Source organism: Chiloscyllium punctatum, chromosome 14, assembly GCF_047496795.1.
Source record: "Chiloscyllium punctatum isolate Juve2018m chromosome 14, sChiPun1.3, whole genome shotgun sequence".
Lineage (NCBI taxonomy): Eukaryota > Metazoa > Chordata > Chondrichthyes > Orectolobiformes > Hemiscylliidae > Chiloscyllium > Chiloscyllium punctatum.
In genome coordinates this window covers 39,982,074-39,995,961 of record NC_092752.1, presented here as the reverse complement: position 1 = coordinate 39,995,961, position 13,888 = coordinate 39,982,074, and the positions used below count along the sequence as shown (strand labels likewise).

Below are 13,888 nucleotides of genomic sequence, written 5' to 3'. Positions count from 1 at the left end.
ACGCACTCCACTCCCTGCGGCGCCCACCTCTGCCTGAACAACTCCAGGGTGTTGGTGGACACCGCGTGCTCCTTCTCCAAGGACACCCGGGCTCTGAAACCACATTTATTTATTTTTTTTTTTTTTCTTTTTTATTTTTTTTCTTTTTTTTTTCCAACACTACCGCCTAAGTGCGGTAGTGCTTATTTTTTTTTTCCCCAGCACCCATGGTGTGTGTGTGCGCGTAGATGTGAGACACAGTGAAAGACACAAAGTGCACAAATCTTTATTCAATTTCCACCACCAGGAAGATAGGAAAAACACCCGGGTGGCCAGTGACAAGCACTGCCCTTCAAACCACAGGGCAATGCTATGTGATCAAAACAGTGAAGGGGAGGGTAGGGACTAAATCGAAATAGAGTTGGAGGGAGAAATGATGCACTCCACTCCCTGCGGCGCCCACCTCTCCCTGAACGACTCCAGGGTGTTGGTGGACACCGCGTGCTCCTTCTCCAAGGACACCCGGGCTCTGAAACCACTTTTTTTTTTTTTTCTTTTTTTTTTCTTAGTGACAAGCACTGCCCACAGGGCAATGCTGTGTGAGCAAAACAGTGAAGGGGAGGGTAGGGACTAAATCAAAATAGAGTTGGAGGGAGAAATGATGCACTCCACTCCCTGCGGCGCCCACCTCTCCCTGAACGACTCCAGGGTGTTGGTGGACACCGCGTGCTCCTTCTCCAAGGACACCCGGGCTCTGAAACCACATTTATTTTCTTTTTCTTCAAACCACAGGGCAATGCTGTGTGAGCAAAACAGTGAAGGGGAGGGTAGGGACTAAATCAAAATAGAGTTGGAGGGAGAAATGATGCACTCCACTCCCTGAGGCGCCCACCTCTCCCTGAACGACTCCAGGGTGTTGGTGGACACCGCGTGCTCCTTCTCCAAGGACACCCGGGCTCTGAAACCACATTTTTTTTTTTTTTTCTTTTTTCTTTCTTAGAGAGTCACAGTCCAACACTGAGCCAAATCACAGTCCTTTTTTTTTTTTTTGTTTATTTTTTTTAACCCCCACACTACCGCCTAAGTGCGGTAGTGCTTATTTTTTTCCCCAGCACCCATGGTGTGTGTGTGTGTGCAGATGTGAGACACAGTGAAAGACACAAAGTGCACAAATCTTTATTCAATTTCCACCACCAGGAAGATATGAAAAACACCTGAGTGGCCAGTGACAAGCACTGCCCTTCAAACCACAGGGCAATGCTGTGTGAGCAAAACAGTGAAGGGGAGGGTAGGGACTAAATCAAAATAGAGTTGGAGGGAGAAATGATGCACTCCACTCCCTGCGGCGCCCACCTCTCCCTGAACGACTCCAGGGTGTTGGTGGACACCGCGTGCTCCTTCTCCAAGGACACCCGGGCTCTGAAACCACATTTATTTTATTTTTTTTATTTTTTTTTTCCCGGGCTAACACTCCTGTTCATTTTTTTTTTTTTTTTCTTTTTTTCAATTTAACCCCCACACTACCGCCTAAGTGCGGTAGTGCTTATTTTTTTCCCCAGCACCCATGGTGTGTGTGTGCATGTGTGAGACACAGTGAAAGACACAAAGTGTACGAATCTTTATTCAATTTCCACCACCAGGAAGATAGGAAAGACACCCGAGTGGCCAGTGACAAGCACTGCCCTTCAAACCACAGGGCAATGCTGTGTGAGCAAAACAGTGAAGGGGAGGGTAGGGACTAAATCAAAATAGAGTTGGAGGGAGAAATGATGCACTCCACTCCCTGCGGCACCCACCTCTCCCTGAACGACTCCAGGGTGTTGGTGGACACCGCGTGCTCCTTCTCCAAGGACACCCGGGCTCTGAAACCACATTTATACTGTATGAGGAAGCATGCTGATTGGTTGACATGAGAAATTCACCAATTAATGAAACTGACAGTTAAGGAAGAAAGATCTTAAACTTGAAAGGGTTCAGAAAAGATTTACAAGGATGTTGTCAGGGTTGGAGGATTTGAGCTACAGGGAGAGGCTGAACAGGCTGGGGCTGTTTTCCCTGGAGCGTCGGAGGCTGAGGGGTGACCTTATAGAGGTTTACAAAATTATGAGGGGCATGGATAGGGTAAATAGACAAAGTCTTTTCCTCAGAGTAGGCGAGTCCATCACTAGAATCATAGGCTTAAGACGAGAGCAAAAGATTTTAAAAGGGAGCTAAGGGGCAACTTTTTCACGCAGATGGTGCATGTATGGAATGAACTGCCAGAGGAAGTTGTGGAGGCTGGTACAATTACAACATTTAAAAGGCATTTGGATGGGTTTATGAATAGGAGGGGTCTGGGACGATATGGACTAAATGCTGGCAAATGAGACTAGATTAATTTAGGATACCTAGTCAGCATGGATGAGTTGGACTGAAGAGTCTGTTTCTGTGCTGTATATCTCTCTGACTCTGTAACTATTGAGCTTTGTTTAAATCAGGTAGGTTGACTGATTTTGGTCATGGCATTGTTGAGAAATGAACCATAGAATGAATGATACCTGCTTTGTTGAATTGAAACAGACAAATATATATACATGTTCTTTCTGTCTGCAAAAAGCAAGCTTCTGTATATTACACGTGCGTACTGGAAGCTACAAGTGTGTCACACTGCAAGCTTCACTGATAATATTAAATTAGTTGCAAATGCAATTCCAGGCTTATTCAGGGTTACTTCGTAAATATGATTCCATAACTGGACAACGTCACGGGCTGGTTGGAAACAGTCAGTACCTACCTTGTCTGAAAGAGCCGAAGGGATATGTCATTTCATACAGGTGACCAGTCGTTTGGATGTAGGGTCTGTGATACTGGCATTACACAGACATTCATAATCATATACCCGATCATTCATTTGTATGATGTGCAGGGCAGTGTCAACACTTGCCTTGATAGCAGCATCCTAGAAGTCCCGTAGCTTCTGCTGTTAGTGTTTGGGATACCTTCCACTTTCCACAGTACTCTTGGGTAGACTGGGTACTTTACAGCTCCAAAAGTGATGGTTAGGCCTATTTGTGAGTTTGCACAGTACAGTGAGAAATGATCTGATCAGGCCAGCCGTTATCCTGCAGGATGACATTGGGCCCTATTTCAATATCAAGCTTACACAGTACACAAATGGCTCCTATTTACAAGGTCACCAATAAGGCCAACTCATAACACGTGGACCCTGTAGGAATCCTAATGTGTGCAGGCTTGTGGCAGATTATAATACAAAACCTGTCCCTTTTTCTCAATCAAAATGCCAAAGAAATGCCATTTGACTGCCCCATTTCAGAGGCTATTTCAGTGCAGACTGGGGTTTGTTAAGCCATGTAAGGAATTCCTTGCATGCAGCCATGAATTCAAATGTTAAAGGAATCTGAGGGCACAGATCCAGAAATGACGAAAAATAGTTACGTGGGTTAACAAACCTGTAAAATATAAAAACAAAACATTAGGGTTCATAAATAGAAGTGCAGAATTCCGAAGCAGAAAGGTTGAATGTTAAGCTTGTATAGTACCTTGATTTAGACCATGAATGTAGTAGTATGCTTGTTTAAGATTTGCACGTTTTTAAAACATAAAGACGTTAGAAAGTGTGCAAACGACCATTTACGACGATGTGACCAAAACTGATGAACAAAACTGACCAGGGCTGACCAATTGGGGTTCCTGTTCTCTATAAAAGGCAACATTGAGAGTGATCTTAGAGAGTTTATTAAAATTACGAAAGGGTTCAGTAGGGTAGATGTAGATGAAATGTTCCAGTTTTCATTCACTTGATAAAATTTTCTGTAAATCAGTAACACATTTGACCTAATTACTAAAGTTGATGATCAATTGTTTTTGTTTTATACTTTAGAAAAATAAATTCTGAAGACACCCAGCAAACATCAACAAATAAAATGGTGCCAAACAATAAAAACAAGAAAAAACAGAAGAAAAGAGGAGCCCAGCTCTGATATTCTCTGTGAAATAATTTGACGATGGAATCTTTTGAAGCTATGCAGAAGTGCATTACTTTGTTATTCATGTTAATGTTTTATCCTTGGAGGAGACATATAAAATTGCACCGTTGCAAATGTCAAGAAATGGGTTTGAATTGATATTCTTTACGTTTGCTTATTTGTAATAAGTGACTGTTTTCAAGCATGTAAAGTTTTGTTTGGATAGATTCATTTAAATATTCTTTTGGGTCTTTGCTAACCATTTATCGATACCTGGTGGCTACTTCTCAGGGATTTTAAGTTTTAATTCATGATGTCTGTGGTTATTTTAGCAGTTCCACCTTTGTTGCTAATTAATGGTTCAATGGCACTGCTGCCATTTGTACAGATATTGCCCATGAGAGCCTATGTGAAGTAAATTTTATCTTCATTCCTCAACTTTTTTAAACTTGCCTTTTTAATCCTCTGTTCAATCAAGTCTGTTAATATGCCTAAATGTTGGCCTGTTTAAATAGTTGTTTTCTTGAATAAAGTCCTGTGGAGAAATTTTGAAATGAACAGCTCTGAAGCACCCATTCTTACAATTAAAGGCTCGTGTGACCATTCAGAATCTGGCCATTATGTTTCACTGTACTTTTCCATTTTGAGTTTCTGTTTTGTATGCAGCGTAATGAACAATTAGCATTTCTGAAATCCCTTTTTCATCTTCATGTACCTATAGGCACTTCAGCGGCATAAGGAAAAACCAGTACTGAGCCAAGGAAGAAGATAGAGGGCTATTAAATGATCCTTAAGGGCCCGCATTGGTAGTGAGGTGCTGGCTACCCATGAACCTTTCTGCTAGGAACGTATTGCTCTGATGATCTTGGTTGTGTCAACCCACTGACTTATTTGTCCTGCCCACCTCTGGAGGGAAAGTTAGATGGAATTTCAAGGAAGTGGGCTAGGTAGGAGATCTGAAAGGTTGCTTTCAGGTCAGTGGGATGATGATTTTTCCTGCCGAGATGTGATCTTGCCAGATGTGTGAGCGGTAGAGTGATGGTGGGTAACAAATTAGTGGCAAATATGTAGCAGCAGCACAGGTAGATACTGGCAAGTCCTTGGAGGACAGTACTTTTCAGTGAGACCCCCTTTGTTTCCTTGCATGCCACCACCCTGTAGCCATCTGCTGTAGTTACAGGCAGTGCTGTGGTGGGAATCCTGCTCCAGAATGAGAACCTTGCAGCTGAGGCCCCAAATAATTCTTAATGATTTCATCTGCCATTTACAGGTGTCTCCAGATTCTGCAATGCCTACTACTTCCATTGGAGCTGCTGACCAAACTTTTGGGTCTCTGACCAACCTTCTGTCTTTAACTGGACAGCACTGAGAGAGCCTTTTTCATTGGTCTCCAGTGAGTTTGAGAATGTAGGCAATTGACTTTTGCTCCCAATCCCTCTAACTCTCTTCATAGCTGGTAAGATTCATCAGGTAAAGTTGCCATATTCCTAACCAACCAACCATCAATCTGTGCTCATTAGAGGTGAGACAACTGGTGGTGATTTAACCTGGGGGACACCACCTCAGACAAGGGGAGAGGTTGGGAAGGTGGGAGCTTCATAGTGTCCTCAGCCAGTGTTGGAATTGAATCTGAATTTTTGGAATCACTGGATCTCAAACCAACCATTTCACCAACTAAGCTAACAGATTCTCCCCCATCCCCATAACTAGATAAATGAATGAGTATCTTGTATCACTAAAGCTGAGCAAATTGTTTATTTCAATATTCTCACCTTGCAGACTTTTATTCAATAAACTTGATTTATTTTTCAAGTTGAAATGTTCCTGTATTGTGGTAAATGTTTCTTTTTGTGCGCTTTTCCTGCATCATACAGCTTTGTGGTTGGCCTTTTTATTTAAGTGAATGTCAAATGTTAATTTTGATTTGTTCATCAATATTATATAATAAACTCCGGCCTGCCCAGGAAATCAGGTGCCAGTTAGCTGCAGGGGCAGCACAGTGCCTCAGTGGTTAGCACTGCTGCCTCACAGCGCCAGGGACCCGGGTTCGATTCTAGCCTTGGATGACTGTGCAACTCCACACAAACATTCTCCCTGTGTCTGCGTGGGTTTCCTCCGGGTGCTTTGGTTTCCTCCCACAGTCCAAAGATGTGCAGGTCAGTTGAATTGGCCATGTTAAATTGCCCGTACATGGTAGGGAAATGGGTCTGGTTGGGTTACTCTTCAAAGGGTTGGTGTGGACTTGTTGGGCCGAAGGAACTGTTTCCATGCCGTAGGGAATTAATCTAAAAACATACCAGAAATGGCTGAGAGACCTTGACTCATTGTTGCTACAAGGTGAGTGTGCATTTTAAAGCTGTGGGATCAAGACTGCTCATAAATACTGGTATATCTGGCTGCAATACAGGATTCCACCTTTTAAGGTAACTCTTTAGAACTATTCACTATTCCCTTCCAATGGCCAATACCAGCAAAGTCCTCAATATCCACATCCCCAGGGGATTCCCTGAATCTGGACAATGGTGACTTCACCAGGTTATACATGTTGGGATTTTGGGTTTTTTTGTTTGAAGTTTGGAAAAACAATTTTTAAACAGCATCTTTAACATACTAAAATGTCCCAAAGTATGTAATTTAGCACCAGAAAGTAAAATAATTGAGGAGCATTAGAAATATAAAACAATACTATCACAGCTGGTCAAAACACAAGTCAAAGAGAAGGCTTTTAAGGAGTATTTTAAAGCAAGAGTTTTAAAAAGAATTCACGGGCTGTGGATGTCACTAGAAGGGCCATTATTTATTAACCATCTTTACTAGCAAGTAGTGATGGTGCTGGTGCTGATAAGTGTCTTTTAACTTTTGCTGTCTTTGGGGTAGTGATATACCCAAGGCCATAATGGAGTTCCAAAGTTTTCCCAGCAACATTGAAGAAATGGTGGTTATATTTCCATGTCGAGATGCTGCGTGGCTTGGAGGGAACTTGCAGGTGGTGGTGTTTCCATGGATCTGCTGCCTTGTAAGTGGTGCAAGTCATGGAATAGAAAGGGTTGCTGCAGTGCATCTTGTAGATGATTGATGCACAGTGGCAGCAGTGTCAATGGTGAAGGGAGTGAATGTTGAAGGGGGTGGACTGGGTGCCCATAAAGTGGACTACTTTTTCTTGGATGGTGTTAAACTTCTTAACTGCACCACTCATCCAGGTCAGCAGAGTAGATATAACAGTGAGTTGCTCACTGCATAAGTCCTAGTGTGTAATGTATTCTTGTAGATGTAGTACTTTTATAGTTTGTCCCATTTCTGTTTCTCATCAATGGTAATCCCTCAGGATGTTGATCATGGGGACTGCGTGATGCAATACCTTTGAATATCAAGGAGCAATTGTTAGATTCATTCTAATGCCTTTAAACACTCAAGATTGTCTATTAACTCAGGCAATATATAATTGCCATGCAGTTCAGAGGCTCATATGTTACTTGCCTCTTGGCACAACCTGGCTGTTGTCTAGATCTTGAACTTAGCATCCCTCCTCGTGGGCTGGGTGAGCCAACTCCACCACAAGATCTCTCCTAAAGGCTTCTGACTTCCGGTAACTCAAACTGAGTGAGAGTGTGGGTTATTGCTTTGTAAGTGCCATTTGATAAAATGATTGTCAACACTTGAAGGATTTTAAACAAAAGGCATAGAATAATGTATTGAAAAAAGAATCAATCTCCAGATTTGGATTTAGATCAGATGAACAACCACTGTTTCAGTATTTCAGAAGTCACAAATGATGCTGAATATTATGCAATCAGCAAACATCCCACTTCTGACCTCTTAATGGTCAAACAACACAGAAATTGACTTATTGGTAGAAACAGGCCAACCCTAATCCCAAACTACACTAGTCCCATGTATCTGTGCTTGGCCCATATCCCTTCAAATCTGTATCCAAAATGTCTTTTACACAGTAGTTAGTGTGTGGATTGAACTTCCAGAGGAAGTGATGGACGTGGGTAGTTATGCTTACAAGTTTCCCCTCAACCAATGCCTCCTAGTCTTGAAATTCCCCACCATTGCGAAGACACCTGCCATTCACCTTAGCCATGCCCCTCATGATTTTATAAACTGCTATAAGGTCAGCCCTCAACCTCCTAAACAGCAGTGATAGAAGTCCCAGCCTATCCAGTCCTATGACTCATTCCAGAACCTTCTCCAGCTTGATAACCTTCCAATCCTGAGTAGCTAAATATTGTTGGGCCTAGGACACTAGAGTGACAGAGCTGGAAACAGACCCTTTGGTCCAACTTGTCCATGCTGGCCAGATAGATTATCTTGAGAAACTGGAGCTCCTATGGCACAGAGTGCCCTTATTTCTGAGCCAGGAGGCCTGGGTTCAAGCACTACTTGCCCCAGAGCAGGAAAAGGGCCACGTACAGCAAATAATGTCACAGACTACAACAATGATTAAATATTGAAGGTTCTATAATTGAATATATGTGGTAATTATAACAGGACATAAACTGACATCTCAGGTAAAGGTATGATCTGAAAGTTATCAGATCAGTACTGCAAGATGACAAAGGCCACAACCTGAATATTCAAGGGTACATGGCATTTCAGACAGACGAAAAGCTGGGAAAGATGGAGGGATGGCAAGGTGGTTCAGTGGTTAATATTGCTGCCTCATTGTACTAGGGACCCGGTTCGATTCCTCCCTTGAGTGACTGTCTGTGTTGTTATGGACTAGGCCAGACTGCTCAAAACGTTCTTAAGCAGGTTGGTGTGGATTTGTTGGGCTGAAGGGCCTGTGTCCACATTGTAGGGATTCTAATTCTAATTCTAGGAATGGTATAGAGAGATGACCTTAGTTCTAAAAAGTCAAGGTATAGTTCTGGACTCCTCCACTCCAGAGAAAAGACCTTGTCTATTTACACCATCCATACCCTTCATTTTGTAAACTTCTATAAGGTCTTCAGATAAAAACAGCCCCAACTTAACTATCTACTTGCAACTCCACTATCAAGGAACTATGAACTTGTACTCCAAGGTCTCTTTGTTCAACAAAACTCCCCAGGACCTTACCATTAAATGTATAAGTCCTGCTAAGATTTGCTTTTCCAAAATGCAGCACCTCATAATTATCTAAATTAAATTCCATCTGCCACTCCTTGACCCATCTGATCAAGATCCCATTTTTGTTGTCCGCTACACTTCCAATTTTGGTGTAATCTGCAAACTTACTAACTATACCTCCTATGTTCACATCCACATCATTTATATAATTGAGCCAGTTTTGTAACCAAATGGCTAGTTTGCCCTGTATTCCATGTGGTCTTGCTGACCAGTCTACCATGAAGAACCTTGTCGAACATTTTACTGAAATCTATGTAGACCAATACACCGCTCTGCCTCAATCTTCTTTGTTACTTCTTCAAAAAAAAAGTTAGTGAGACATGGTTTCTGATGCACTAAACCATGTTCACTATCCCTAATCAGTCGATGCCTTTCCAAATGCATATAAATCCTGTTCATCAGGATTCCCTCCAACAAGTGGCCTACCACCAATGTCAGGCTCACTAGTCTATAGTTCCCTGGTTTTTCCTTACCACCTTTCCTAAATAGTGGCACCACATTAGCCAACCTCCAGTCTTCCGGCACCTCACCTGTGGTTATAAGGAGATATTTCATAAAGATTCATTCCAATTAGAAAAAGCCAGTAGAAAAGGACACATGCACCAGAGGCTTAAGCAGGCTAAAGGCATTATCGAGTTTTAAGGAAAAGTATACATTTCAGAAATGATTCATGGTATATCAGAAAATTGGTCAGAATATAAAAGATTGACAAAGAATAATGGAGACTGAGTCCAAGAGAAGGTTACCTGGAAACATAAAAACAGATTACCTAGTGGGTTTTGAAAAGATTTGTAGCTTGGGTTGAGGCTTTGGATGTAGGTTTGCTCGCTGAGCAGCAAGGTTCATTTCCAGATGTTTCATTGCCCTACTAGGTAGCATCTTTAGTGGGCCTCAGGCGAAGCAATGCTAAAAATGCCTGCTTTCTATTTATATGTTTGGGTTGGCGATGTCATTTTCTGTGGTGATGACAGGAAATAAGATCACCACCGGAAATGACATCGCCAATGCAAAGAAACCCAAAAATGCATTTTGCACCTTGCAGTTCAGGGAGCAAATCTACATCCAAAATAGATAACACTTAATATTTCTGCAAATACTTAAAAAGGTTAAAGTAAGCAATACCCCTCTAAAAGAAGAGTTGGAATTTATAATGGAAAAATTAGAAAATGGCAGTTGCGCATCCTCTATTCAAGCAAATATGACAGAAAGCAGGAAATTATAATCCACTTAACCTGATATAGAATTCCCAGTGTGGAAACAGGCCATTTGGCCCAATAAGTCCACATCAACACACAGAAGATTATCCCACCCAGACCTATCGCCCTACCCTACTCTACCCCTGTAACTCCACATTTCCCATGGCTAATCCACCTAACCTACACATCCCTGAACACTGTGGGCAACTTAGCACGGCCAATCCACTTAACCTGCACATCGTTGGGCTATGGGAGGAAACCAGAGCACCCATTGGAAATCCACACAGAGAAGGAGAATGTGCAAATTCCACACAGGCCCAGTCACCTGAGGCTGGAATCAAACCCTGTTGATTAACAGATGCTGGTACTTTCCTCAAAAGGTTGTAGCTGAGCATTTCAAAAATCAACAATGGTTTTGAGGAAAATAAATTGTTTACCATTTAAGAATTATTTGAGAAAGCAACAAGCAACATAGATAAAAGGAAACTCATGTTTGTGGTATATTACCAGAAGGCATTTGACGAGGTTCACAAAGATTAGTGAATAGAACAAGAATGAAGAATAGAGGAAGATGGAAGTAGGATGTATGTGCAGGGATGTAACCTGTTAGGCAACCAATGCTATGTTAATAGGAAAAAAGTAGAAATGGATCATTTTTGGGTCGGCAAGATATAATGAGTATGATTCCACAGATCAGTACAATCACAATCTTAGTGACTTGAAAGATGGTTGCCAAATTTGATTATGATGCCAAGATGGGTGTGTAAGTTATGAAAAGGGCATATCTACAGAGGAACATTGATTATCCGAATGACACAGGCAGGGAATATTTTGTTCAGATAATTGAATGCCAGATAACACAGTTTAGCCAAGCACCGGCACTTTGCGATCTTGTCCGGATAATCCAAAATTTAGATAATAGAATGCCGGGTAATCGAGGTCCCTCTGTATATCCCTTTGCAGATTCTTCAAGTGAGGGAATTGAAAAAAAACCAAAAGGAATAAAATATGGGAAAATGTGAATACTTCCACAGCAAAACAACATATTTAAATAGAAATATTGCTAAATCTGTGGCATGGAAGGATCTAGATGCATGAATCAAAGTTAGTGTACAGATACAGCAAGTGATTAGGAAGATAAATGGAATGGAGTATTTTGTTGCGAGAGTAATGGAATATAAAAAGGTTGAAATGTTTTGCTACAGGTATATAGTGCATTGTTGAAAACACATCAAGAATGTTGTGTATCGTGTTAGTCTCTAATAAAGGACATAATTGCATTAAAATAAAAGCAATGTACTGCAGATGCTGGCGATTTGTAATAAGAGTGCTACAGAAATTCAGCAGGTCTGACAACAACTGTGGGGAGAGAAAAAGTTAAGTGAACATCCATTCTACTTTGTTTTTGTGTTTCATTCACTGCCACATCTCTTCCAGGTTTATCCATCGTGAAGTAGTTCTGCACTTCGGTTCCATTGAAGTCCTATTGGATTCAAATCAACGGTTTTTCTCTCCGAAGACCAGAGTTTCTCCAGCTCTTTGCTTCTGGTACAATCATTGGAGTCAAGAACAAAAGACAATCTTACTGAAATATAAAAGATGCTGAGAGGAACTCTCTAGGGTTGAAGGGAGGAGAGAAGAAGGGTCGCTGGTACAAACCGTCTATTAATTTGTATGCAGATCATTCTACCCAAAGACAGCAGGCTGGAATGGAAGGTCAAGTGTTGTTTCCTCTAGTTGGACGATAGAAGACAGGTAATTGATGTGGTAACCCTGTCAGAGGCTATGGCCAGGTAATGATGGAAAGGGAACATCAACTAAAAGGGGCAAATATAGCCCAGGTGATTTTGGAAAAAGTAAAGTATTTTGATACTATGATAACTGTGGAAACCTGACACAAGAAAATTCAAATATGGAGCACTAGGAAAGATGGACACAGATTTGAAAGACAATTGAACATATTGAGGAACAGGATGTTGGAGACAGGGCAGTAGTTTGCAAAGATGATGGCGCAAGAAGAATGTTTTTAAGGAGGGGGTGAAGATGGCAAATTTAAAAAAAGGAGTTAAAAAAAATTAAAAAAATTGTTCCCTTTAAGAGTAAACAGGATCAGTTAGCATGAGCAGCAGGATGGGCGACTGGATGGTCAGCTATTTGGTGGGAGTAAGTTTGAGGAAGCACAACGTTAATTTTGTGAACAGAGCAGAGGGGAGCTTGAAGGAGGTTTGCCTAGTAGGCTGGTAGAGGTGTGGGAAGCAGTAGGTGGATTTCTCCATCTTGGTGATAAATCAATGATCATAATTATCCTCAACTCCAATAACAAGCAAGACGTTAAAATAGTTAGCATTTGCACATCTCAATTTTAATAAAGAACAGGACAGATTTAAATGGTCTAGCAGGATGACTAAACAGTTGCCCACCACACTTCATCAAGTCTGTGTTGTGAGGCTTGAGGGATTGTGCACAAGGGGCATGCTCGGCCAAGCATGTGAAGGTTTTATTTGAAACGCAGGCTTCAAGTGGTGTAGATACAGTTGGATAAGTCAGTTGTGATTAAAAAAATATTTGATAAGTTCCAAGTGACTTTGTAGCATTCTGTATCCAGCCCCAAGAGGCAAGAGAAAGAAACAGACCCTGGGGATATGAATGGGTAAAGCGAATGCAAAGAAGTGAATGATAAAAATAGCTTATCAGGTGATACGAATGGTGAAGATAGCAAGATGTGAACGTTAGTGAGGCAGCTAAGAATATAAATGCCATAAACATGTGAAGGGGACTAATTATGGATGCAAAGCAGAAACAAAAGTTGGGTGTGAAGAAAATCAAACTGACTTCAAAATGGTTTGATCACACCTTTCAGTATGTTGGTACTAGATGCATGGGTTTTCGGAAAACAGTGATCTGCACATTTACAAAATATTTGAAATCCGAATGGAAATCATTATTCAGTAAAACTGAAAGTTGCGTTGCTAACTTTTAAATGCTGAGTCAGAGACAACCTGATAAAGTTAATTTTTTGAATATTGGCTTGTCAGTAAAAAGGTGTTGATGAATGACATTGTTCAGAAATGTTGGAGATCTTAACTTTCCTGATTTTTTTTTTGTCGAAGAGTTTGCATTGGAGAGCCGACAAATACAACCTGATGACCAAACGCTAATAAATGATTGGAAAAACTCAGTACATTAAAGAAAATAGTCAAGAACAGTCCTGGTCATGTGGATTTGTAGATGAGGCTTTTGAAGATGATTGTGGTCACATTGTATTAAAGTATGGATACAGGTCAAGAAATATTATAGTTTAACACAGTCAGGTTTTTTTTAAATTAGAAGTTTGAGATGACAGATATAACCTGATTGAAGAGATTAAAATTGAAGCTGAAGGTGGACATGATTTGGAAGATGATCTTGTCAAAGACTTGAGGTCAGGGGTAAGTTGAAGATAGAGTGGTCATTTGCGAGGATGAATGCAGGTTATGGGTTAGGATAGCAGCTTTAAAATGAAAAGTAGAGGCAAAAGAACTGTTGACTCAGTTTATCATGAGAACCAGGAAAGCATGTCAGGTGGTTAGAAGGTTTAATGGGAATTACAAAATACAGCAACTATAGAAAGAAATTTGGAAAATGAATCACAGC

The 13,888-nt window shown here is 41.2% G+C and overlaps 1 protein-coding gene across 1 annotated transcript in view; it reads left to right on the top strand.

Moving 5' to 3' along the window:
• exosc9 (exosome component 9) overlaps window positions 1–5,763 on the top strand; it is an 81,451-nt gene extending 75,688 nt beyond the window's left edge. The window contains exon 12 of the mRNA XM_072584221.1: window positions 3,860–5,763. Coding sequence (XP_072440322.1) covers window positions 3,860–3,959 — 100 coding nt within the window. The 3' untranslated portion in view covers window positions 3,960–5,763. The remainder of the gene's footprint in view (window positions 1–3,859) is intronic.
• Window positions 5,764–13,888: the final 8,125 nt, after the last annotated feature.